The sequence below is a fragment of the Eretmochelys imbricata genome, chromosome 1, assembly GCF_965152235.1.
Source record: "Eretmochelys imbricata isolate rEreImb1 chromosome 1, rEreImb1.hap1, whole genome shotgun sequence".
Classification (NCBI taxonomy): Eukaryota; Metazoa; Chordata; order Testudines; family Cheloniidae; genus Eretmochelys; species Eretmochelys imbricata.
Genome location: NC_135572.1, coordinates 131,397,868 through 131,424,696, shown reverse-complemented (window position 1 = coordinate 131,424,696; position 26,829 = coordinate 131,397,868). Strand labels below are relative to the sequence as shown.

At 43.5% G+C, this 26,829-nt stretch overlaps 2 protein-coding genes across 8 annotated transcripts in view; one reads left to right on the top strand and one right to left on the bottom strand.

The window, feature by feature from the left end:
- STS (steroid sulfatase) overlaps nt 1–15,590 on the bottom strand; it is a 179,278-nt gene extending 163,688 nt beyond the window's left edge. For 3 of the 7 annotated variants that reach the window (XM_077815395.1, XM_077815374.1, XM_077815428.1), the window contains exon 1: nt 15,422–15,590. Coding sequence is in view for 2 of the 7 variants with exons in the window: in XM_077815374.1 (XP_077671500.1) it covers nt 15,422–15,435 (14 nt within the window). In the remaining 5 variants the exon portion in view is untranslated. Of the gene's footprint in view, nt 1–14,940; nt 15,263–15,421 lie in introns of those variants that run through there. The other 4 variants (XM_077815404.1, XM_077815384.1, XM_077815412.1 and 1 more) reach the window with 2 other exon arrangements.
- Nucleotides 15,298–26,829, top strand: part of PUDP (pseudouridine 5'-phosphatase) — a 144,145-nt gene continuing 132,613 nt past the window's right edge. Inside the window, exon 1 of the mRNA XM_077815440.1 lies at nt 15,298–15,452. Within this exon, the coding sequence (XP_077671566.1) occupies nt 15,368–15,452 (85 nt within the window). The 5' untranslated portion in view covers nt 15,298–15,367. The remainder of the gene's footprint in view (nt 15,453–26,829) is intronic.

Below are 26,829 nucleotides of genomic sequence, written 5' to 3'. Positions count from 1 at the left end.
GGGACTTCCCCCGATCGCCATGAGTTTTCAAAGATAATGGCCAATGGCTCTGCAATCACAGCCGCCAACTCCTTTAGCACTCTCGGAAGCAACGCATCTGGCCCCATGGACTTGTGCACGTCCAGCTTTTCTAAATAGTCCCGAACCACCTCTTTCTCCACAGAGGGCTGGCCACCTACTCCCCATGCTGTGTTGCCCAGCGCAGCAGTCTGGGAGCTGACCTTGTTCGTGAAGACAGAGGCAAAAAAAGCATTGAGTACATTAGCTTTTTCCACATCCTCTGTCACTAGGTTGCCTCCCTCATTCAGTAAGGGGCTCACACTTTCCTTGGCTTTCTTCTTGTTGCCAACATACCTGAAGAAACCCTTCTTGTTACTCTTAACACCTCCTGCTAGCTGCAGCTCCAGGTGCGATTTGGCCCTCCTGATTTCATTCCTACATGCCCGAGCAACATTTTTATACTCTTCCCTGGTCATTTGTCCAATCTTCCACTTCTTGTAAGCTTCTTTTTTATATTTAAGATAAGGTGCTGAAGTCCAAACCTGGCAGGGAAAGCAGGGGCAGAAGTAGTCTTGGCACATCAGTTGGCAGCCCCAAGGAGGTTTTTGTGATCCAACCCATCACAATAGTAACCTCCCACGTTCCTGTGGAGCTTCCTGGGATATTGCTTTGACACTGCAGGGTCATCTTATGATGTCACCAGGTACAGAGTACCGTCTTGGACACTGCTGGTATTTTTCTACTGGTAACAAAGGATTCCCACCTTATGTAAATCCTACTTAAGGCTGGGAAGTGAGTCAATCAGGGCTCTTCTTCATTGCCGCCCCGCCCAAGAAGGAAGATTGCTGAAAGCATCTGAAGAGACAAAGGAACTAAGCTGGGGAAGGCAAGGGCTGAATGCAGGCTGAGACGGGGTCTAGTCTGTAAAGAGAAATGACTGGAACACTAAGCTGCAGAAACTCTGCGAGCTGCCAAAAACAGTATTTAGGGTGAGAAATTATATTTTGTAACCTCTTTCTTTAGTGAATTAAACTTAGGTTGAAAGTTTTGTTTTATTTGCTCAGTAATCTGCTTTATTCTGTTTGCAATCCCTTATATTCACTTAAAATTTACCTTTTGTAGTTAATAAACTTATTTCTTGTTTATTTCAAAACCCAGTTTGTGCAATTCATATCTGAGGAAGGAGGGCAAAAAGCTGTGCATATCTCTCTCCACGTTGAGGGAGAGGGCAATTTTTTATGAGCTTATGCTGTACAGATCTCTCTATACAGTGCAAGACAATATAATTTTGGGTTTACACCCCAAAGAAGGTGTGCACGTGAGTGCTTGGTAAGGTCCTGAGCTGAATCTCCCCATACAGAGCTGATTTCAGTCTGTGTCTGCAGCTGGGTGTGGCATTACCTGTGTGTGTGCTAGAGAAGGCTTGAGGGCCTGGCACAGCAAGGACAGGGTGAGGAAACACAGGCTGGTAAAACTAGGGTGACCAGATAGCAAATGTGAAAAATTGGGACAGCAGGTGGGGTGTAATAGGAGCCTATATAAGAAAAAGCCCCAAATATTGGGATTGTCACTATAAAATCGGGACATCTGGTCACCCAAGGTGGAACAGGCGGGCTCCGTGGAACCCCAGAACATCAGGTGGCATCCTGGCTGGCGGGGGGAGGGGGTCCAACCCATCATAGCATACTTGTAGCATCACACTTGTAGCATCACACCTACCGAACAACTGAGATTGCAATTGCCAACCTTCATGTTTTACTGTGTTTATTTTTAATTTTTAAATACTAGCTTCTGGTTCACTAGCTCTGGAGTGAACCCTTCAGATTTGTAAAACTATATCACTTTCCACTGTCTTACAACTTGTTGAAAAACATCAACCAAGTCTTCACATTTTTAAAAAAATATTTTGTGAAAAATATCATCCATATTTTTTATTTATACATATATCTCAAAATTTTTCATCCACCTCTTCTCACCATAAGTGAAAATTCTTAGAAGTAATGCCTTCTGGCAGCCACTGAGAGATGTTGCTTTGTACAGCTATAACAAGCCGTACACTGGGTGCAGCAGAAGCTTTCATAAGGAGAGAAAACAGGTGATTTGATATTTTCCTACCTTTCTGAAGTGCACACACTGTTCTCTGATACAAACAGTAGTAAAGGGATCTGAGATTGTCTGGGTATACAATAGTCTGACTAAAATTACAATATAGACCTGACCTAATTGAAATGACAAGATTGCTAAATTAATCTGAAATAGGGTTGCCAACTGTCTAATCACAGAAACCCAAACAACCTTGCCTCGCCCTCTGCCCTGCCCTTTCCTCAAGTCCCTGCCCCCACTCAATGCAGCCCCCCCTCTCCGTCGCTTGCTCTCCCCCACCCTCACTCACTTTCACTGGGCTGGCGCAGGTGGTTGAGGTGTGGAAGGGGCTGTGGGCTCTGGGTTGGGGCTGAGGGGATCGAGTGTAGGAGGAGGCTCCAGGCTGAGCCTGGGGTAGGGGGTTGGGATGCAGGAGGGGGTGAGGGAGATGGCGCTTACCTTAGGAGGCTTGCGAAAGCGATGGGCACATCCCTCTGGCAGCGGCTCATAGTTGGTGGGGCTGGGGGGGGAGGTCTCCAAACGCTGCCCCTGCCCATGGGCACCGCTCCCATTGGTCACAGATCCTGGCCAATGGGAGCTGCAGAGTCAGCGCTGGGGGCGGGGACAGCACGCAGAGACCCCCTGCCCCCACCTCCCCAAGGGCCACAGGGACATGCTGGCTTCTTCCGGGAGCGGTGCGGGGCCAGGGCAGGCAGGGAGCCTGCTTTAGTTCTGCTGAACCGCTGGACTTTTAACACCTAAAATCTCCTGGTTTGGCTGCAGTAGCCTCCAGGAGATAAAGCCTGATTCCAGGAGACTCCCAGTGAAACTGGGAGGGTTGGCAAGCCTAGTCTGAAAATTCATAATGGTTCAATCTGGAATTACAACAACAAAGACTTTATTTTGACCAAAATGGTATGCAAAAGATTTAGAGGGTGCTGTTGAAGTGCTACATGCTAAGTGACAGAAGAGGAAAAATAAGCTGTCTACTAATTGAGTATTGGAATAACTGGAACATAAAATGGAATGGTATTGATCTTAATGCTTATTGTATAACCTGTGTTTGATTAGAAATCAATTAATTTTAATGGATCTTTACACCTAAGGACTAAAGTGACTTAATATTATAACTGAATGACTTCACTGACACAGCGGGCAGGGAACTGGGACTGGGATGCTAATAAGAGTGAAAGGTTCCATTTGACTTATGGTGAAACATGGTCTCAATCATGTTTTCTTTTGGTGCTGAAAACAGTTTTGTCTGACAACACTAGCACTTAAACTATTTGCAGCATCTGCTGTAAGCAACAGGTAATTTTCCTATTGGAGATGAGCCTAGTAAGGGAAACTGTAAGCCTGAAGGACACACACATATTATTACTTGACTTACTACCAGTGGTGTTTCTGACCAGACTTTAGAAGAAAAAATATATAAGATTTTATCGCACTTCACTTTTATTTGCTTTGATTTTTTCTCAGATTTGTAATAGTGTTGTTTTTTAAAGAAATATCTGTGTTTAGGTTGGTATGGGGATAATACCTATGGACCATTCTCAGAGATTAGGAAAACTAGCTTTGCTTCTAAATTCTGTTCAGAAAGAGAAAGAGGGCACAAAGGTATGGAGCATTGGATCAAATGGGTAAGCTAAAAGGTTGCCCACTCGCTAAATGTTCAGTGCAGATGTGGGCTGCTGTCAGAAAGGAGCACGTGGAAAACCCAGTGACCATGAAGAATGTCAGGAAAGTTGAACTTTGGATCCCAGTTCAACCAAGAACCTGAGCATGTCCTTTAAGTAGTTGAGTAGTCCTGTTGACTTAAACAAGACTACTCATATGCTTACAGTTAACGCAGTGCTTAAATGCTTTGCTGGACTGGGCAGTACATAAACCTTTGGCACAACCATGGTTGACAAATTCACCTTTAATACAAAAGGTTGAATGTTCCTGCACTCTAATCCAATCTGTCTAGTCAAAGAGTTTACAATATCTCGAAATATATCTACAAATGCTTTTCTGGTCTTGAATAGGGGTGCAAAGGGTACACACCATTAAAAAAGTTAAATATGGAGAGAGACTTCTTTTAGTTTAACTTTCTATATTTCTGCACCTTTAACACCTTCTATCATGCTGAAATCTAAGGGGTATTTTCAGGACATACTGTATACAATTATAGAATCCCAAAACAACAAAAAAAAAGACAGTTTTTTCTTATTCTGTTCCTCTGGACTTTGCGTGGCTATGATTTAAAACACACAAATGAAGAAACAAAAAGATGACTCTATACTGTAGAAAAACTTCAATAAAAAGGTGGGTTTTGCACCTTGATCAGTTCACTGCTTGTCATGGCCTTAGTCTGATATCTCTAGAAAAAAGTTCTGCAATAGGGATTCCAAAACCAAGAATATTTTTTTTCTCACTGCCAAACAGTCAGAAGCTGGGTCTATTTGGCTGCATCACTCTGTGGAACATATTCACCAATGGGTACTGTGGAAGTATAATTTCTGGAGTATTCGGTAACTCCAGGAATACTTTGTATAATAGGACAAAGACTTAGATTACTATTTGAACCACACTCGGAGCCAGTGGAATCTGTGATTTTCTGTGGTGACACTCATATTGTTAATGAGGAACTTAGAGATATGTCTTACCAGATTTGATATTTTTGTAGTGGTTGTGTCAAATCCTAGATAGAATGAGTTATGAGTAGAACATGGAAATGATGAAAGTGGATGATGTTGACTGGGTCTATGTGAGAAGAGTGTATAAGGCTTCATAACTGGATAAGCTGAAAAAAGGAATTTCTCAACACTTCAGCAATCTGTGTATCCTGAAAAACCCAAAGAGTAACACCTTGATATCTAAATGCCAAAATGATGTTTTAAGATATGCACCTGAATCTATATTTGCGTTGAAATACCAAAATACTAATTTGGCCTAGTTGAAATGTGGCTAGGTTACCAGAATTGACACATCTACTCTTACACAATAAAGCAACATGAGATCTTTAATAACTGCAAATCAATCCCAGCTCTAACTGCAGAGGTCCTCCAACATGATGCAAGAAGTTTGGTCTGTTACAGATTCAAGAGACAAGAGTGCCACCTACTGAATCAAATCCAATGTTTCCTGCAGCTAGGTTTTCCTGAGACTTCTCCCATCCAAGAACTGACTCAATTTGATCCTGTGCAGTTTGCAAGATCAGACAGGATCCCAGCATGAGGTGGCTGATTTTAAGATGGCACCTTCTACTTAATTAGAATATATATCACTATTAATATTGAAAATCTTGTTATTAGCTTTTAGGAAATTGCATTAACCTAGTTTTGCTGTTTCAGATGAGGGCACAGTTGTTAGGCTAAAAAATTCAGTTAAAACTATTACAGTAGATTATGGAGTAAGGCTGTCAAATTTAGTTAACACAACACTAATCTGTTATAGATTGTGGTACCAACTGGTCTAAATGACATGTCTAATATTTATGAAATAATTACATAACAAATCGTTCTGTAACCTCTTTTGTAGATAGCTACATCATCAGATTTATGATGAATTCATTTCTCATACTTGGAGCCTGCACGGATCCCTTTCAATTTGTATTAAGTACTTGCTCTTCATGGGTTAGATATTTATCCCTAGACCTCTTTAAATTAAGAGTAATATTTAAATTTATAATTTCAATTATGAAATATATGGGCAATGGTTGCCCATAAAGATATGGGTTTAATTTTTTAATTAGATGAGTGGCATCAGAACACACACAGTAGCTTGTGACAGCACATTTTAAATACTGCAAGTGAGATTTGAATCAAACTTTGAAGCAGAAAGCTTATCACCTTGATATTAGCGGGCCAGATTCTGATACTCTTCTTTATGTTGAACAGCACCTTACTCCATGAGTAGTCCCACTGATATCAGTCACTGATGCGAAAAACTGTTGCAGTCTGCAAAGTTTCCCCAAATTTTAGAATTATGTTTATAGGGGTGAGATAAAAGTCCCACGTCTAGTTAGTTACTTATTCAGATACCTGAATGGCTACTGTCAATCTTCCAGACAAACTTATGCTCCTTTTGGAACATTCCATTTTCTTACGGTGAAAGTAGGTAAATTTGGGGACCTCTATACTTCTGCATATTTAGCTAATTTTAATTGAGTGATTAGTGTTTTCTAATCATTATAGACCTGATCCTGCACCTCCCGAAATCAATGAAAAAGCTCCCTTTGACTTAAATGGTGCAGATTCAGGCCCTATATCAGCCATAGAGGGGGTTTATTTTATTTTATTTTATTGCTGTGGAGAGAAAAAAAGCTGCAGGAGAGGACAAGTCAATGAGAAAGGAGCACAAAAATCTCATTATTGTTATTGGTTCAATTACTTGCCAGTTAAAGAGAAAATAGGAACACTTATCTATTGTGCACTGCTATTCTACTTTGCAGAAAAAAAAACATTAAATATGTATGATTTTTTGTTTAGATTTAAAGCTTTGGAGGAATTTATTGCTGGTGCACTTATCGCTGAGCAGGTCTTCTCTGCTATAGGTCTATGAACTGACCATTTTGGAATTACTTCTGATCTAGGCATAGGACACAAAACAGCAATTCAGGAAAAATGCTATAGTGTATTACTTCAGACAAAATAAATTGACAGATCAGGAAAATATTTCAACCAAATGATAAAATAAGTTAATTAGAATTCCAAATTCTGTCTGAAGTAAAATACAGTCCACAAGACCATAATACCATTGATTTTTAGGCACAACTCCTCACTGATTTCAACAGGGAGTTCTGCTTGAACACCAATGATATGCACGGTTTATAATGTACTTATTTGCTGGTTGATTAACAATGTATTTATTATAAGTATTATATTTTAACTTGGTCATGTTGCATCTCCTTTTCTTTTTTTTTTCTTTTTGGTGGTACCATATATATTTAACAATATACACAGAGCATTCAACTGGCAATCTGATTGGCCCCCAAACACCCCATTCTCAGGGAGAAGGAGAGAGGGCCCCTGATGTTTCCCGATACCTAAAATTCCTAATATCTTTTCTATCAAGTTTTTGGAGGGTTCACAGTAAGAACCTTGATTCCTAAATACTTCTCTTTCTTTACCACACACAAGTGACTCTGCTGGGGCTTCTGATGCCCCAGGATAGTAGTGGCCTCTATGGATTCTGCACGGGAGAAATGAGTGTCAGGGATCCGCAGTCAGTGAAATGTCCAGAGCACTTTGGCCCATATACACAAATATATTGATTTCACTGGAAGCTAGGAGCCTAAATACCTTGGTAGATCTAGGACTTCCGGACTACTCAAGACCTCCTGTACTCTGCACCCCTTACTGTACCATCATGACAACCTGAAGATCAGTCAAGCCAGAACAGATCAGGAGGCATTGGGGTGCTTTAGGATTTGGCACAGAATACACAATGGTGTGATGTGATATGAATGTTCTATTGGCATAAGACTAGTATGACTGCATTACTCATGGCTAGTGGAAATTAGGATTATGCCTTTAGCATGGTTGTGAGATTCTATGGATGATGAAGTGGAAATCTAGGAGTCTTTAAATTCTGCAGCATCACAGTGAGATATCGTTCACTTTAGAAAAATCTAGAGGGAATGTCTGAGAATCAAGTAACAGCAGGAACTACCAGGCTATCAAAGTCAGGCACACATATTTGATTGTGTGGGACCACTGAGGTTAAGACTTTGCCCTCTAGTTACTTAGTATTAAAGTAAAGGTAGCTTCTTGGGTATGTGTTTTTTCTGGGTGAGTTTCCTGTTTTACAAATATTGTTGCTATTTGTGAAAGTAAATTAAACTTTTACTGTACGTTCCTCTGCTTGGAATATTGCATGTTATTTGGAAAACTAACTGAATTAACTGTGCCTTTGATACATGTTACAACCTGATTCATCAAGGTACTTAAACAGCGTGGTGGGGCAAAAAGTGTATCAGGCCTGATGTGAGCTACAGTATGAAAGGCCCTTTGCCAGTCAGCCTTGAGGGGCTCATATTCTCTTTTAATTGTAAGAACACAGGCAGAAACAATGACATTAACTTGCTTCATGTTCTTAAGGTGAAAGATTTTTGCTACAACACTCACTATTCATATAGGTTTCAGAGTAGCAGCTGTGAAAGATCTATGGGACTAGAACCCAGGCCTGCAGAACGGGAAGTAGCTGACATACCCACTTCACCACTAGGGGCCATGCAGAGCTGTATCCAAGAAGCACTGTGGAGATTAAGTACTGCAGGAAGTACTTCCAAAATGATCCAGAATAATAGCACCCTGCAGCCCTCTGATTGGCTCATGCTCACTATTTAACCCTGGAGGGTGCCCCAGGGAATTGTCTGGACACCACAGAGGCTTCTGGCCTGTTATGATGCCAGATCTCACTTTGCTTTCAGTCTCTCTAGTCTCTGACCCCAGCCTGACTCCGACCCTGACTCTTGCCTTCTGATTCCAGCCTAACAACTATGTCTGGAGTCTGATCCCAGCCTGACTCTTGCTTATTGATCCTGACTCTAGTGATTACTCTACTCCCTGCTCTCTGACTGCTGCCTTGCGGCTGTCCTTGACTTGTGGACATTAGCCTGTGACTTCTATGCAACATTGCCTATGTCCCAGTCCCTTACAATTGGGATGTGTTTCTTTTATTAGGGCTTAGAAGACTCAAGTATTGCAACTGTCTTGAATCTCAGTTTGTTCATTTCATTTAATTATAAACCACTCCAGGTAATTTATTACTAATAATGGATTTATAAGCTTTTATTTAAGTCATTGTGAAGGCTTCTAAGTTACTGGGTTATTTTTGTCTTTAGATTCCTTTTAAAATTAAAAGCAAAATAGATTTAGATCAGTTTATCCTCTTTGCCACAGCTGCCTGCAGGACAACAAGAAAAACAAAACTAATTTCAGAGTGGTATATACGGTACAGCATATTTCTATCACCTCTGTAAAGACTGCTATTATTGGGATCATGTTTCTGAAATGTCTCAGGTCTCATCCATGCATTTCAGAATACGATAATTTAAGACAAATATGTAAATCTTCCTTTGTTTTTAAGGGAATGATCTAAATGACTTCAGGACCAGGTACACAGTTCTGAAAGCAATACTTAAGTCCAATGCAACGCAGAAAAAGTTCTTAAGCATGTTCTTAAGTTTCATTGAATTAAAGTTATGTATTTGCTTAAATTCTTTCCTGAATCAGGGCCCAGGCCCTGAGTTAGGAAATGATACTGAGGTAACATTACAACACAAAATAATTGTACATGAACTGCATACCTAGCACTCGCTATCTCGCCCCTAACTGGGCATTCAGTTGCACTCACTTGCACCTGAACATTTCCAACAGATGTTACTTATAGATGAAATTCTCTTTGCCTGTGCAAAACCTAAGAAAGTTGGTTTTTTTGGGGAGTGAGGTATTTTTAAAAACATCCTTTTCCAGTATTGTCCACAGGGTGTTAATTTATATTTATTAGAAACCAACACAATATAATTGACCTTCCACATGTGACCATACCAAGTAAGGCCCTGATCCTGTAAAAAAGCAGTGGCTCTCAATCTTTCCACATTACTGTACCCCTTTCAGGAGTCTGATCTGTCTTGTGTACCCCCAAGTTTAACCTCAATTAAAAATTACTTGCTTACAAAATCAGACATAAAAACACAAAAGTGTCACAGTACACTATTACTGAAAAATTGCTTACTTTCTTATTTTACCATGTAATTATAAATCAATTGGAATATAAATATTGTACTTACATTTCAGTGTATAGTATATAGAGCAGTAAAAACAAGTAATTGTCTGTATGACATTTTAGTCTGTACTAACTTTGCTAGTGCTTTTTCTATAGCCTGTTGTAAAATTAGGCAAATATCTAAATGAGTGGATGTACCACCGGAAGACCTCAGTGTACTCCCATGGGGTATACGTACTCCTGATTGAGAACCACTGCTGTAAAGATTTATGCACATGCTTAGCTATATGCACCGAGAGTCATTGAGACTATTGACCGTACGTAAAGTTAAGCATTTGCTTAATCTTTGCAGGTTGAGGGCCTAACAGCATGATTGTATCCCTATACCCCATTTCCATCTTTCTCACCAAGCAGACCATGGCTCCTTATTAGCCTTCTGCGTATCATTGTATCTCCACCCCACTGCATGTTCTCACAAATCACAGCTGCACAAATGATTTAAATGGGTCATGACTCATCACATCACATGGAAAAGTTTAAAATTAAAAATAAAGTCATTAAAATAATAAAGACAATTATACCATTTCCCTTCATACCCTCCTATATTTTCTTCCCCTGTTTCAAGAAAACACTATTGTTGTGATATTTATGAGTCAAATTATGTAATGGCATCCAATAAAACTGGAATTAGCTATTTTAGTTGTTTGTGAGGATACCATACTATGACCTTATTGTGTCTTCTTGGACTCCCCCCCCCCCGCCTTCATTTGTCTATTAAGTGGATGTAATTATACTGAATAAAGCTAAGGGGGATTGTCTATTTATATTGGAGGATTTTCTTGTATTGGAATGTAACTGTGAAGAATTAGCTGACATAATACTGATCACAGTTGACCCAGCCAATGTAGAGTAGGACAAATTGCAGTCATCATTCGGTCAGCTAACTTGATCACAATCATGTTTTAACACAATACAATTTTGTAATGCAGAGCATCCAGCTGTAAGAAGATGAATCTTCCTTAGAATACGACTGATTGATTGATTTATAGAATGGGGTCTGTCTGGGATTCACCGATTTTTAACATATTCAAAAGCTCTCCATGAGACAGACCAATTTTTTGGTAAAGATAGTTTGGTTATATTTTCAAAATGTTAGAAGGAATCTCTTTTTTTAAAAAATAATTTGCACAGAAACCTTTTTTGCATATGAAAATCACTGAGTTTCATGTTACATGGCTCATTGTGATGTAATTTCTTGCAGTCAGTGAGTACTGATGTCACATTATCAACTAATGTAGGTGACAAAGCTTAATTAATTAGAATATTATATTAGGGAAAATATATTAAATTATATATACAACTACGCTTTTAATCACTGACTACCCTGGTATTTGTTAGACACACTTGATAAACAAATCCTTGCTAGAAACCCCTGATAAACTGCCTACACTCTTACAGCAGCTTCTGGAGCAACTGATATGCTGGTATTCTAAGCACTGTGTCAATTATAAAGGAATTTGCCACATAACAGATTCACATTTTTTCTTTTGTCCATGCATTGTGTGTGTGTGTTTGTTTTTTAAAGATCACAATCCGATTCCCAGTTGACAAAATTATTAGGAAAAGTGACATACTTGGTATCTGAGACAAGGGCCATGTTTACACTACAAAATTAAGTTGACCTAACTTATGTTAGCATACAACTGCCGCCAGAGCCGTCCCTAGGGTACGGCAAATTTGGGCGCCCACCCCCCTAGGGACAGCCCTGGCTGCCACTGTAATTACATAGCCTGTGCACGTCTATACTTTTCTCCTTGTGTTGGCGGTGTGCGTCCTCACCAGCAGCACTTGTATTGATTGTACTGTCAGTGTGGGGCATTGTGGGATGGCTCCTGAAAGCTAGTAACAGTTGACGTAAGCAATTCAGTGTCTACACTAATGCTGTGTTGACCAAACTACATCGATTTTGACTCTACGTCTCTCATGGTGGTGACCGGGTAGCTAAAAGTTCAGACGGTGGCACAGCGGGGCTAAGGCAGGCTCCATGGCTCTGCACAGCTCCCAGAAGCAGACGGCATGTCTGGCTCCTAGACAGCGGGGCCAGGGGGCTCCACGTGCTGCCCCAACCCTGAGCGCCGGCTTTGCAGCTCCCATCAGCCAGGAACTGTGGCCAATGAGAGCTGCGGGGGCAGTGCCTGCGGGCGTGGGCAGAGCTCCCTGGCCCCTGTGCCTAGGAGCCGTCTGTACATGCCAGCCACTTCTGGGAGCTGACTCAGGTAAGTGCCGCCCAGCTAGAGCCCACACCCCGAATCCCCTCCTGCACCCCAACCCAGCCCTTAGCCCCCTCCCATACCCAAACTCCCTCATGGAGCTTCACACTCCCTCCCGCACCCCAACTCCCTATCCCATCCCTGAGCTCCCTCCCACACCCAAATTCCCTTCCAGAACCCGCACCCCCTCCTGCACCCGAAACACCTCATCCCCAGCCCCATCCCAGAGCCTACATCCCCCGCCAGATCCCACATCCCCTCCCGCACCCCAACCACCTGCCTTGGTCCTGAGCCCCCTCCTGCATTCCGAACATCTTGGCTCCAGTCCGGAGCCCCCTCCTTCACCCCAAATCCCTCATCCCCTACCCCACCCCAGAGCACACACCCCTCAACCGAAGACCTCACCTCTCCCGCACTCTTAACCCCTCATCTGTGGCCCCACCCCGGAGCCCATACCCCCAGCTGGAGCACAAAACCCCAGCTGGAGCCCTCACCCTTTCCCACACCCCAACCCGCTGCCCCACTCCGGTGAAAGTGAGTCAGGGTGGGAGAGAGCGAGTGACCGGGGGGGGGGGGGGGATGGAGTGAGTGGGGGGTAGGGCCTTGGAGAAGGGGTGGGGCTTTAGGAAAGGGGTAGGGTGGAGGGCGAGGCTAAGGTGTTCGGTTTTGTGAGATTAGCAAATTGGCAACCCTATCTACAGTGTACACCAGACCAAAGTAGGAGGGAATTTGGGTGCTTGGTCTGGACTGGGGCAGGAGATTGGAGTGTAGGAGCGGGTGCTGGATCTGTGAAGGAGTTTGGGTGAGGGGTCTTGGCTGGGATAGGGAGTTGGGGTACAGGAGAGCGTGAGGGGTGCAACGTTTACCTCGGGCGGCTCCCGAAAGCGACCCACACCCTCCTTTGGCAGCAGGTCCTAGGCGGGGGCGGGGCGGAGGGGTCACCATGCGCTGCTGCCCGCAGGCAGAGCCCCCACAGCTCCCATTGGCTGCAGTTGGCAGAGTCCGCGCTCCGAGTGGGGGCAGCGCGCGGAGACACTCCTCCCCCTCAGGGGCCGCACGGATGTGCCGGCTGCTTGCAGAAGCGTAGCGGGTGGGCAGGCAGGAAGCCGCTTTAGCCCCATTGCACTGCCAGTGTTGGGTCACCCTCGCAGTTATATAAGTATGGTAAAATTATAATCAAGTAGTAGTAGAAATAAAGATAGATATAAGAGTTATATAGGTATTGTAAAAGATTATGAATATCAGTTCCATGCTGTACTATTATTTTGAATTTCACTCTGTAACAAATGCAAGGCCAAAGTGCAAATTATCTCAGAGTGGTACAAGGATTGAGTTAATAGGCTATGCAAGATGATAAGAATGGCCCGTACGGGACAAAGAGTCTGTGCTGGAGAGTGATAAGAACTTTGAGAAAACAATGCTGTTCTTTGAAGCAACATCCTGACACTCTTCCTCCCCCGCGGGGGCCCCTTATCATGCCTATATAAATCTTTGTAACCAAAGAGGGAAAAACAGTGGGATAAAACTTGTTAAACCCAAAAAAGTCATTAGACTGTGTTTTTGAGTACAAGAATGAATAATGAGTGCATGGACTTGAATGTCTGAAGCAGGTAAATAATTGGTTAGTAAATGGTGCCAGCCTAATCCTAAGAATTACAACCTTGGTATCGATGAGCCGAAGAATATGCAGAGTGGAGATAATTGGATGACCCCCGGAGGGCAAACCGGAATCCACCCAAAACGCATCAAGGAAGAACAAGAAGATAACACCCAGCCGTCATGGAGCCATCATGAATGTACCACCTGCTGATTGAGCTGATTGATGGTCATCTCAATTATAAATTCAACATGATGAAGCAACTTCCATAGATTTGTATTGAACCAGAGACCTATAAAGATTGGACCCCGGGACTGCGTTCTTTGAGTCTGGTTCTGTGACCACCCTCTGGGAGCATTGGATGCGCATCTGACAACGACTTGGCTCCACTCGTGTCCAGGCCACCTGGCCAGTGACTTGGCACGAGCAACGTCTAGGCTGGTAATTATAACAACCTCTTTGCAGAACCTGTGTGAATGTCTGTGTGCGTGAATGGATCTATATAGGATTGCATATAGTAATGTTTGGTTGTATTTACAATAAATGTGACGTTTCTTTTGCCTTATCCCTCTCATAAGATCCTATTGGTATTATTTTATTAGCATAACACTGGTGGTGATGACAGGGGCCCCGTGTCCTTCTAAATAGCCTGTGGTCGGCATGCATGGCCAGGAGGGATGCTCCGGGGAAAGCACGTGGGGGCGGTAGGTGGGGCCGCAAGAGAGATCTGTCCCCGAACTCTGGTGGAGCTGGGCCTCTGTGCTCTCATATTGGTGGAGCACGGACCACCCCGGGCCCATACAACTTGCCGCCCCCAGCTTCCTTCACCTTGCCACCCCACCTCCGTGGCCCAGTGGCTAATCCGCCACTGCTTACGGTGGCACACATGTGCTGCTAAGGTAGGCAACGTAGCCACTCTTTGTCAATAGGGGAAAGCTCTCCTTCCGACAAAATAAAACCACCCCGAATGAGGAGCGGTAGCTTTGTCAGTGCGAGAGCGTCTCCTGCCGACAAAGCGCTGTCCACACTGGCACTTTCTGTCGGTAAACTTTTGGCCCAAAGGGGATGGTTTTTTCACACCCCTGACCGACAAAAGTTTTACTGACAAAAGTGCAGCGTCGACACCGCATAAGACTGTGCCTGCACTACCACCAACTTCGATAAAATTTACGTCACTCAGGGGAGTGACTATTCCCCCATCCTGAGCGACATAAGTTACACTGACATAAGCGCTCGCGTGCACTGCGCCATGTCGGTGGAAGAGCTTCTCTTGCCTACCTGGCTTAGGCAGCTCGCGCTGGCGGGTTTTTATGCGGACGGACGGGAGAGCTGTCTCCCCAGAGCCTCTTCGCCACAGAGCTGCAGTGGCTCAGCTGCGCCGGAACCGCTGTAGCCCGGTAAGTGTAGACGTGCCCTTGCGGCTGTGGCCCAGATACTCCCGGGACGTGGTTACGTTTCTCTCCCTCGATGAGACAGAAAAGTGCAGCACCCCCTCCCTTCTCCCTTGGGGCGCCTGGGGGGAAGCCGGGCAGCAGCGCACAGCACCTCGGGGCCGGGAGGGCTGAGGGGGAGCCCAGCTCCGGCCCCGGCCCCCTGCCTCCCCCACGACCAAACAGCGGTGCTGCCGCAGCCGGCTCCCGCTTCCCCTCCGCCGGGGCTGACAGCGCTTGCGCCGCCCGGCTCCTCCTCCGCTTCTGCTCCCGCCATGGCCGCCGCCGCCGCCTCCTGCCGCCCCGCTCCGCCGCGGCCCGCCACCCACCTGATCTTTGACATGGACGGCCTCCTGCTGGGTGCGTAGCCCGCGGCTCCGCTGCTCCCGGCCGGCCCCGGCCCGGGGTGCTCTCACGCCAGGCTGCGGCCGTGCGGGGCAGGGCGGTTCGGCCCCTTCCTGCTGCCGCGCCGGGAGAGGGGACGGGCGCAGCCGCCTGCGTCCCTGTCCCGGGGGTGGTGGTTGAGTGGCGCCTTCCCCGTGGCGCCCTCCGCTGCTAGCCCTCCCTCTGCGGCGGCAAGCTCGGGCTGGGTCCCTGGGCTGCTGCAGCTCTGTGCCCTCCTCACGGAAACGGGGTGTGCTGGGGTAGCTGTGGAAGACGAGCCTGCTGCTGTGGGGATGAAAAGGGTTTGCCGGCCCCAGCCTGAGAGAGTCCTCCGGCCTCCTTGGCGCACAAGCTACCGGCCTGCAAGCCAAGCATCTGGTCTGAGGTGGAAGCAGTGGCACGAGTTACAACTCCAGGGCAGTAGGCAGGACTGGGGCAGATGTTTGGAGAAACACATTCTTAGTAGAAAAGTTGGTGTGTAGGTTTGTTTCACCTGGGTTTGTTGCTTCTTGTAATAAGTAAATAAAACATACTGTTCCACAGTGCTACCTTGAACAACTACAGCTCTACAGTAGTGTGTATGTATGTCAGCACATACACAAGTACCTGCGGGATGAGAGCCTTATTTTGCACCACTACTGTAGATTACTGTAATCTGTGTGTTTGGATTTTGGTTCTGATAAGTATTTGCCGTGTCATAGTGTAGGAAACCAAACTTTTCACCTGGAAGAATTCCGGGAAAGCATGGTTTGAGCATGTATGCTTTTCCCTGAAGAGAAGGAGGAAAAGAGTGGTCCTTTCGGTTTAGCCCACCATATAAATTATTTGTTCTGTTTCCCTTCTGGAAAATATCTATTTTTACCCTTCCATGTTTATTGTCTCCATTTAATTTAAAGGGACATCAATTTAAAAATATTGTGCAAACAAGTTTATTTACCTGTGTACCATACATTATACAATTTCTTATACATTATATAAGAAAGAATATTTAAAGGCTTATTAACCTGTTACTATTTAGGCATTTTCTTCAGTTTTTGCAATTCTCTCATCAGGGACAATGCCAATCAGTGAAGTCAGTATCACTTGTTTATATTCAATTTCACTTTCAACTTCTAAGTGCTGCACTGCAGAGGGAAATTAATTTGTCTAAAACCCACTGTTCTCATAGATTTTTTTTTTTAAGAAAATATTTCTATTGGTCTTTAGGATTTTTTCTTTGTAGTTGTTAGTATTTTTAATTTAAATAGAAGTTTTACAAACGTCTAGCAGCCCAGATGCTCCTCTAAGTAAAATAGTCTAATTTACCAACATGAGTAAAAATTTACTCCCGAGGGAATTCTGCACACAATATTTTAAAACTCTGCACATTTTATTTGTCAAATAAATGTGGAGGCTCCAGCATGGCATTGGCTGCACAGAGGTGGAAGATCACTGTGGAACTCCCCCTGAGACACAGACTCAGTGGTCAGGTTGAACCCACCCTGACACACCACAAGGACCAGGCCTGCCCCAGAAACACCCCAGTCCCTGCCCCTCTGTGCCAGTTGCACCAGGTGTGGGCAGGCAGGCTCAGCAAGACAGGATACAAGTGTGGAGGAGCTTAGTAGGGGGGATCCAGGTGTGGGTTGAGAGGGCTCTGGGTGGGTCAATCTGGGTGCAGGTGGCTTAGTGTGGGATCTGGATGCACAGAGGCTTGTGGGGGGGTTCTGGGTGCAAGGGTAATGGGACTCTGCAGGGGGGTGAAGGTGATTGGGGCTCAGCTGGGGGGGAGGAGGGTCTGGGTCTGGGGAGGATAGAGCTTGGCAATTGGACATGGGTTTGGGCTCAGTGTGGGGGGGGGGGTCCAGATGCAGCTGGGTGGGGATCCGGGTGTGACTGGCTCATCAGGGTGATCCAGGTGCAGGGGATTGGGGCTCATTGCGGGGCTTCTGAGTGCAAGGAAGGAGGGGTGAGGCTTGGTGGGAGGGTCTGGATATGAGGGGACCTGGATGCACAAGGGTTGGGCAGATGGGGGAGGATCCTGTACAGGAATCGCTACTCCTGCAGCTGAGGAGTGATCATAGAATCATAGAATATCAGGGTTGGAAGGGACCTCAGGAGGTCATCTAGTCCAACCCCCTGCTCAAAGCAGGACCGATCCCCAATTAAATCATCCCAGCCAGAGCTTTGTCAAGCCTAACCTTAAAAACTTCTAAGGAAGGAGATTCCACCACCTCCCTAGGTAACGCATTCCAGTGTTTCACCACCCTCCTAGTGTAAAAAGTTTTTCCTAATATCCAACCTAAATCTTCCCCACTGCAACTTGAGACCATTACTCCTTGTTCTGTCATCTGCTACCACTGAGAACAGTCTAGATCCATCCTCTTTGGAACCCCCTTTCAGGTAGTTGAAAGAACTTATCAAGTCCCTCCCTCATTCTTCTCTTTTGCAGACTAAATAATCCCAGTTCCCTCAGCCTCTCCTTGTAAGTTATGTGTTCCAGTCCCCTAATCATTTTTGTTGCTCTCCGCTGGAGTCTTTCCAGTTTTTCCACATCCTTCTTGTAGTGTGGGGCCCAAAACTGGACACAGTATTCCAGAGGAGGCCTCACCAGTGTCGAATAGAGGGGAACGATCAAGTCCCTCGATCTGCTGGCAATGCCCCTACTTATACGTCCCAAAATGCCATTGGCCTTCTTGGCAACAAGGGCACACTGTTGACTCATATCCAGCTTCTCGTCCACTGTAACCCCTAGGTCCTTTTCCGCAGAACTACTGCCTAGCCATTCAGTCCCTAGTCTGTAGCGGTGCATTGGATTCTTCCATCCTAAGTGCAGGACTCTGCACTTGTCCTTGTTGAACCTCATCAGATTTCTTTTGGCCCAATCCTCCAATTTGTCTAGGGCCCTCTGTATCCTATCCCTACCCTCCAGCGTATCTACCTCTCCTCCCAGTTTAGTGTCATCTGCAAACGTGCTGAGGGTGCAATCCATACCATCCTCCAGATCATTTATGAAGATATTGAACAAAACCAGCCCCAGGACTGACCCTTGGGGCACTCCACTTGATACCGGCTGCCATCTAGACATGGAGCCATTGATCACTACCCATTGAGCCCGACAATCTAGCCAGCTTTCTATCCATCTTATAGTCCATTCATCCAGCCCATACTTCTTTAACTTGCTGGCAAGAATACTGTGGGAGACAGAGTCAAAAGCTTTGCTAAAGTCAAGGAACAACACGTCCACTGCTTTCCTTGTGTGCAGGAAGCTGGGGGGAGAGTTTGCAGAGCTTCCTGCAGCTGGGGGAGAAATCTGGGGGTGGGTCTGACCTGGCCCTGGCTGCCGTGCAGAGGAAGAGGAAGTCCCATCCTCCCCAGCCCAGCCGGGACTAGCAGCTGAGCCCGGCACAGGGTAGGAGCCACCAGCCGGGTCTTCCCCAGTCTCGCCTCCCCACAGTGATTTGCCTCTCTGCTAGCTGCCCTCAGCCCCAGAAATATACTGGAGGGGCGGTCTCCTGACTGCTCTTGTGGCTTCCCTTTGCTTCCTTGTAGACAGTATTTTTTCTGCAGGGGACATAAATTCTGCACATACGCAGTGGTGCAGAATTCCTCCAGGAGTAGAGTATGTAGGTCCTGTGCTTGCAAATACTTATATACATGAATAACTTTATACTCATGGGGAGTCTCATTTTTTTTTAACTGTACTTCTCTTGTATAAGTGTTTTCAAGATTGGTGCTTTAAGTTACAGACAGTGTCCAAAGACATTTTTGTGAAAGGCCATACTGTCTAGTTAAAAATAATACTCCTATAATACTTGAGATTCTGTCTCCATTAGGCACCACAAAATGAAATTAATTAGTCTTCTGCGTCTTGTTTAATCCCCCAGACCGATGGGGTTCGTACAGTGAAGCAGCGTTAAGATTTTCCTAGAATGTGAGCTGTACATATACTGGGAAATTAATTATATGGGATCCCTCGGTCCGCGTCACTTCCACCAGCTCCCATTAGCCTGGAGCAGCGAACCATGGCCACTGGGAGCCACGATCGGCCGAAACTGTGGACACGGCAGGTAAACAAACTGGCCTGGCCCGCCAGGGGCTTTCCCTGCACAAGCGGCAGAACAAGTTTGGGAACCACTGAATTAGACCTTTGTATCCTTTGTTAGGCACCTAAAGAAGTGGCTTGATTTTTCAAAATTGTTGAGCACTCAACCTCTCCCGTTAAATTTAATTGGAACTACTGAGTGCTCCTCATTTTTGAAAATTCTAGGCACCTATTTTTATGCTTAAACTATTAGCAGAATTTTAAGCAGCTAATTTTGAAAGTCTTGGTCTAAGGTCTCCCAGATGTAGTGAGGAAATTTTAACAGTTGAGTTGTAATTTCTGCAATATTGAAAATTGAACTTGCTTTGCAACTGATCAAGGAGCAGCAACAGTTGTGAAATGTATCAAGTTAGTGCCTGTGTCTCCCGCAAGTTCATTTAACATAGCTGAGTTTGATAAGTTGTCCTTTATTTCCATCTTGAGATGTCATCTGTACTGGGCTATGGGCAGCAACTTCTCCATTCCCTTTAACCATCTATGGAAATCCATCCCCATTTGTCTGAGTCCTTCTGTTGCTCTAGTCAAATCACTGTGCAAAACAGTTTTTTTCCCCCTTCAGCACAATGCATTTTTAATAGTTTTGGTTCTCTTCTTCTGCAGTTCTTTCCTTTTGGATTGTCTTCTCTTTGCCCTTGGGCTACTGGATGAAATTTTAGCTTATGCCCTCCTTTCCCCTTTTTTTAAAGACAATTTATCATGTGCACATTACCTCAGAATCTCGCTAATTAAATGAATAAAATAAATAGCATTTTTATTGGAAACTCTCACAGTTCATTAATTGTAGTGAAATGATCAGTCACTGCTCTAATATACAGTAGTAACATTTGTTTAAAGCCTCTTTTTTTATTTTACATATGCAGCAAGATTTAGTAAAGTAGTTTAAAAGTGGTGCAGACTTCACTGTGTAGTACAATCCCCAGGGAGTAGGAATAAATAAATTTTAATTTTTGATGTACTGCTGAAGAGGTTTTTTTTTTTTTTTAAACAGTATTTTTATAGTGCAGAATCACCACATGCTTTCCTAAAGCAAAGGAGAATATTTGATTCTTAATAATAAATGCTCAGCTCTTATATACTAGGTTATTTTTAGGACCCTTCAGTCTTTGCCTATAGAGACCTACTTTTTACCATTGCTAAAATCTAATGGAATTAAATCTCTAACTACATACATGTTTGTTCGTCACTTACTGTATGGGTTATCTGGCTAAAATAAAATACAAAGAACAGAAGGGCTTTCAGACCCCTACACATAATTGATCCATTTATTGTTTTTAGGGCATGGTGTCTCTTTTGTTTGATCCTGACATTTCTGCACATGAGACTGACATTGAAGATATGGAAGCAAGAAAAAAGTCTACTGAATTAGCATAAAATATACAACAGCTAGCATAACATGTCCTGAAGGATATCTATATTATATATGTATATATGATAAATCTTCTGAACTTACATATGTTGACTTTCAAGTCAATGACAAGCGTGATAGTTTTATAATACTAGATAATAGCTTTTTCAATGTCAAGTGTTCATTATCATCCAGTGGCTCCAAACCATAAAGATTCAACTGGGATTTATCACAATTGAGTGCTTAGTTTATGTTAGAGGAGAGGAGACTGTGTGTCGATTTTTTTTTTTTCCCGTATTAGTCTTCTTACCATCTGGCATGATGGAGTATTTATCCTCAGTAGCTAAAATGGAATAGTTATTTTGTAAATTAATAGAATAATGTTAATTGGCCTTTTAATGTGCAGACGAAAAGAATGACCTGGAAAGTAAGGACACATCTTTACTGGCAATGTTAAAGCACTGCGGCAGCACTTTATTGTGGTTTGTGTAGTCGCGGCATAGCTCTGGTTGAGAACTCTCCCGTCCCTGTGCTCTAAAAAAAACACTTCCTTGAGGGGAATAGCTACCAGCACTTGCAGCGCTCACGGGGATGTTTTTTTCACACCCCTGAGCGAGAAAGTTGCAGCGCTGTAAAGTGCCAGTGTAGACAAGCCCTAACCAACATCTGGCTGCATCTAATGACCAAAGAACAGTTAGAAAATCCTTTCAGGAGACATCATTAGAACCGTTTAAGTGACTTGCCCAGCATTACCCAAAACAGGTGTTTTGAATGCGGTTGGGTGAGAAGAGTTTCTAGGAATGCAGCAGTCTTTAACCAAGAATATTATTTTGTTTTGTTATGTACATATTGAAAGGATTATGGCTGCACCCAGGAGAGCCCTGTTTAAAAGGATTGCATCTGCAGTTATGGGGCTTGAGTCCCTCTCATGCTGGCTTAATGCCAGTGTAACTTCATAAAATTTTCTCCTGGTTTACACTGGCATTAGTGAGAAGAGAACTGGGCTCACACCGCTTCCCACAGCTCCCATTGGCCGGGAATGGTGAACTGCGGCCCCTGGGAGCTGCGGGCAGCTGTGCTGCAGACAGTCAATGTAAACACTGTCTCTTGGCCCACCAGCAGATTACCCTGACGGGCTGTGGGCGGCACGTGGGCCACATATTGCCCACCACTGTTCTAAATTGTTACCTCGCTATAGGGATGGGGATGACATGAGTATATTTTTCAATGCTTTTGAGATGAGTTTTGAATTGAATCATGTGGCCCTGAGAATATGGTATGGTGTCTGACTTCCTTATCAAATCTGTAGCATGTCCTTTACAGTTCCAAGCCATAGAGTCACCGACACTCTTGTTCCGTCTGGTTGGTCTTGCGTTGTCTCCTCATGCCAGTGTTACTTCTCCTGTTTCCAATCAGCAAGTCACACGGCCTCCAACTGCAGTGTTTCTCTCTCAAAGTTCAGCTGATCATCCTCCTCTCTGGTTTCTGCAGAATTGATTAACACAGTCTGGATGGAGTCTGGCTGCTGTACTGGTGACTGCATACACTCCCATTGGCCTTGTTCCTGATTCCCTTTGTCCCCTGGGGCATCTGCCAGCCTTACATGCAACCTGGGACCCTCCACTGGGTACTGGTCTAGGCCTGGTACCCCATTTCTTCATGAGCACCCCCTCAAGTATTGGGCCTCATGCCCTTACCTGTGTTTGGGATGGAATCCTGTGATTCCCCCACTCTTAAACAGAATGCGGGGCTAAGCCACCTCCTGCCTCAACTGCATTTACCCAGTAGATCTGACTGAGTTTGTCACCTGTGGTTCTTCCCTTGGGGGCTTCCCTTGATGAATACACTGGCCCATAACAGCCTTCTTAAACCAAAGTATTCTTTGCTTTGCTCCTATTGTTAAGTATAGCATGAGAAAAAAGGATTTAAAAACCAGCAGAAGCTCTATATGCTTATCTAGCTTACATAACATCCGATGTAGGCCTCTTACCCCAGCCTCTAGAGTCTGGGTTCACCTTCACTTTCTTTCTCTGTGCATTACTTAAAATTCAGGTGCAAGTTGTGGTGTTCTCCTCCTTGGTTTGGTTTTCTCAGACTGGTTAACTTGTTCAGTTCAGCAGAAGTCAGGGATAGCAAAATTAAAGTCAATAATCCTGGGTTATTGTCCAGCTGTTTGCATGTATTGAGATCATTATTGAATTAACTCAGTATGTGCATACAGTAAGCCCTACAATAACTAGGTCAAAAGATAGTAACCCTCCTCACAGCAATCTGTCAAACACCTACAACTTCTAGTATTCATAAATTAATATAGGCAGCTCCAAGTCCATCACAGTGAATAAGCTATGCACCTCTAGACAGAAGAAGATTTAATTTTGCCCTTTTTACTCTTATCCTGTTCTTATTAGATCTTCTTAAATAAATATGATATGAATTCTGCAGCCTGTGTAGTGTAATAATGGGTAAAACGAGCTAATATTTGAAGATAAACCACAAGCAACTAAAATAATTTATTCAAGAATATTGTGGAATTTGTCAAATACATTTTACATGGATTTATTTATCAGCCCAGCTCAAGAGCTGAGGAATAATTTTTAAACAATGACAAATAATTCACAATAATAACAGCAATGTTTTAAATAAATTATCTAGGGAAGAGCATTCAAATAAGTGTGTTAGGTCTTGATCCTGCAATGTCTTGTGCACAAGCAGATCCTCTGCAAAGTCCTGATGAAATCACTGAGCTGGGCAAGGGGGTTGAGCAGGGATCCCCTCATTAGCAGCATGTTGCTGATTCAGTTTGAAGTGGAAATTAGTCCTGTCCTTGCTGTTGTGTACCAGCTGTTATATGTTTCTACCTAGAGATTTTGTCAAGTTAAAAATCGTAATTGTTTGTTTACTTGAGAATAATCTAGTGAGTTTCACTTCTGGTTATAGCAAATTCCCATGTACTAGCTCAATGCTTATCAAACTTTCCCCTGTGCAGCCTCAGTCCTGGTGCCCCTCAAACAGGCTTCTCCTCCCATCCTGTCCACAATCCCCTATCCAAAAGCAGCACCACTTTTTCCTGAATCCTCTGCATTATTTCTTCTAAAAGTGCTATATTGTTCCGTAATGCTTTAAGGCCATGTCCTGCAAGTGGACCCACACACGCTGCGGGAGGATCTGACCCATTATTGGTACGTTTACTATAAATGTGAAATGCGTGTGTGCATGTTTGCATACATGTACACACAGAGAAAACTACACTAGAGCCAAATGTGAAACTTTATTGTATGCATTTTTAATAAGGTTTGGTATTTTTCCAGATCCACAGCGTAAGCACTCAACCCTGCAAAGAATTTCTTATGGATTTAACTTTAAGTATGTGTTTGTAGGATTGGGGCCTAATATATTATAAACTACATCTATGTATTTACATATTTTATAAAATCTGTGCTCCTGTAATTTGCTCGTTAATGTATCAATATGCAATGAGCCTAATTACTGCAGTTACTTACATTTGGAAGTCTTTGGGTTTGTCCATATGGTACATTAGTGTGCACCAGAGGGGTGTAAATTCTAGTATGCTCTGACTAACTGGCCCATACAGACCCTGCTGGTGTGCACCTAAAGTTCCCTAGTGCATCTTAGTGTAATACTGTTTGAAACAGGACTATGGCAACATGCATTAGGGAACTCTTAGTGCATCTAGGAGGGTCCACATGGGCCAGTTAGTGTGCAACATGCTATTGCATTCTATAATTTACACTTCTTGTTGCAGACCAGTGAACTATGTAGACAAGCCATTTGTAGCTATTTAGATTTATGTAGTGCTATCACCATGACTTAGAGGGCTAAAAGACTTTAAATGGAAGATTATGTTTCGTAAAAACTGTGAGGGTATGACACCGTTCCTTCACTCAGAAAGCAATTTAACCAACCAATCCAGGCAAGACGTTTCTTAGCATTATACTTAAATCTGAACAAAATCTATTTTAATGTAAAGTAAAGCATAAGGAAAATACTGATATACAATAGTAGATTTTTGAGGGGATGAATGGAGGGGGGGATTTTCCCTTTTAAAAATAATGAAGCATGCACTTTTGTCCTAAACTTCTGTACCTGACTGTGTCCCTTTTTAAGAAAGGAGAATGTGTGATAGATGATTTGTCTGTACAAGCTGAGTCAGTGTAAACTTGCAGATCTGTGGAAGAACAGCTGGAAGGAAGGAATTATTGTTGTTTCTGGAGCACAGAAGGAATTAAATGATTCATGCAATTGGCATTATTATTCGATTTATGTGAATTTTTCATATATGCTTTCTTGCCAGCTTTATCAAAACTAATACAAGATAAAGAGTTAATGTTTACCTTTTCTGTATCTGTTGCTTCATGCACAAATAGCCCGAGAGGTTGTTGTAAAAAAGGACTTTGATGGGAGTTCTGTAGTGGAACTCGCTTATGTGTGCCACTTCTGTTTTATAGTGTTAATGAGACATTAAAAGACTTTCCTGTTTCTCCTATAGTATAGCATATAGCACCAGTTCAAATAAAAATCAGTCTTCTGTAAATTGTTCTCTATTATGGCTTGGACTCATGAATTAATCTTCTGAGGCTACAATCTAGCAATCTTCTAAAACTTTTCATTGTTCAATGTTGCTGAACACCTACAGCTCCTGTTGATTTCATATGTGGGTGCTCAACACTTTAAAAAATCAGGCCTCATTTATTCATGTCTAAGTATGGATTTCAGGAACCCCGCTGTAGGCAAAGAGGTTTGAAAATGTTGGTCTGTGTTTACAACTACACATGGTGTGTGTATATATATAATTTTCAAATTATTTTGCTTTGGATGTAAATAATCAGAAGATGCAGTAAGCAAAAAGGTCATGGGTAGATTAGAATCTCATTAAGAGAGAAAAAAATGTGGAATTTTGCATTATAATGCGCCCCCTCATACTCTAATTTTCTATTTACTTTTAATAAAAAATGATGCAATACACTGATTAGCAACATTTGAATTTATTGTTGTGTGTACTGGCAACGGATAGGCAATTACAAATGCTTACAATTACTGAAACAATCACAGTGAGACACCCTCGTACGCTAGTCATTTACAGCAGAGTGGCTTGTGATAAAGCACTTGGGTGAAATCCTGGCCCCATGAAGTCAATGGAAGTTCTGTCACTGACTTTAGCAGGCCCAGGATTTTATCCCTAGGGCCCAGTTCTGCCATCCCTATATTGTGTAGCAGTTACTCATGCAGGTAGTCCCATTTTGGGTAAAGGCTCTGTAATCAGACTGTCAGGCTGGGGTTTTGAAGGTACCTAAGGACTTGTCTACAGGAGGAAATTTACCAGTATAATTATACTGCTATAGTTTTACGAATATAACTCTCTGTGTGGAAACTTTTATTCCGGAATAATGGAACTTTTGTTTCTAATTCACATGGGTGCTTTTCCAGTCTCAGCAGAGATGCTTGCTTGTTAGCAATTGATTTTTTTAACCTCAGTTAAGTTATTTAGGTTTCCCTTACAGTTAAATCCTTATAGAAAACAAAATACAATTTCAGAGGGGTAGCTGTGTTATTCTGTATCAGCAAAAACAGCGAGGAGTCTTTGTGGCACCTGAGAGACTAGCACATTTATTTGGGCATAAGCTTTTGTGGGCTATAACCCACTTCATCAGATGCATGGAGTGAAAAATACAGTAGGCAGGTATAAATAAATAGCACATGAAAAGATGGGAGTTGCCTTACCAAGTGTGGGGGGTCAGTGCTAACGAGGCCAATTCAATCTGGGTGGATGTGGCTGATTCCCAACAGTTGACAAGAAGGTGTGAGTATCGACAGAGGGAAAATTACTTTTTGTAGTGACCAGGCCCAACAAAAAAACTTCAGAAACAGACTTCAATGAGAAACTGCAGAACTGGAATTAGTTTGCA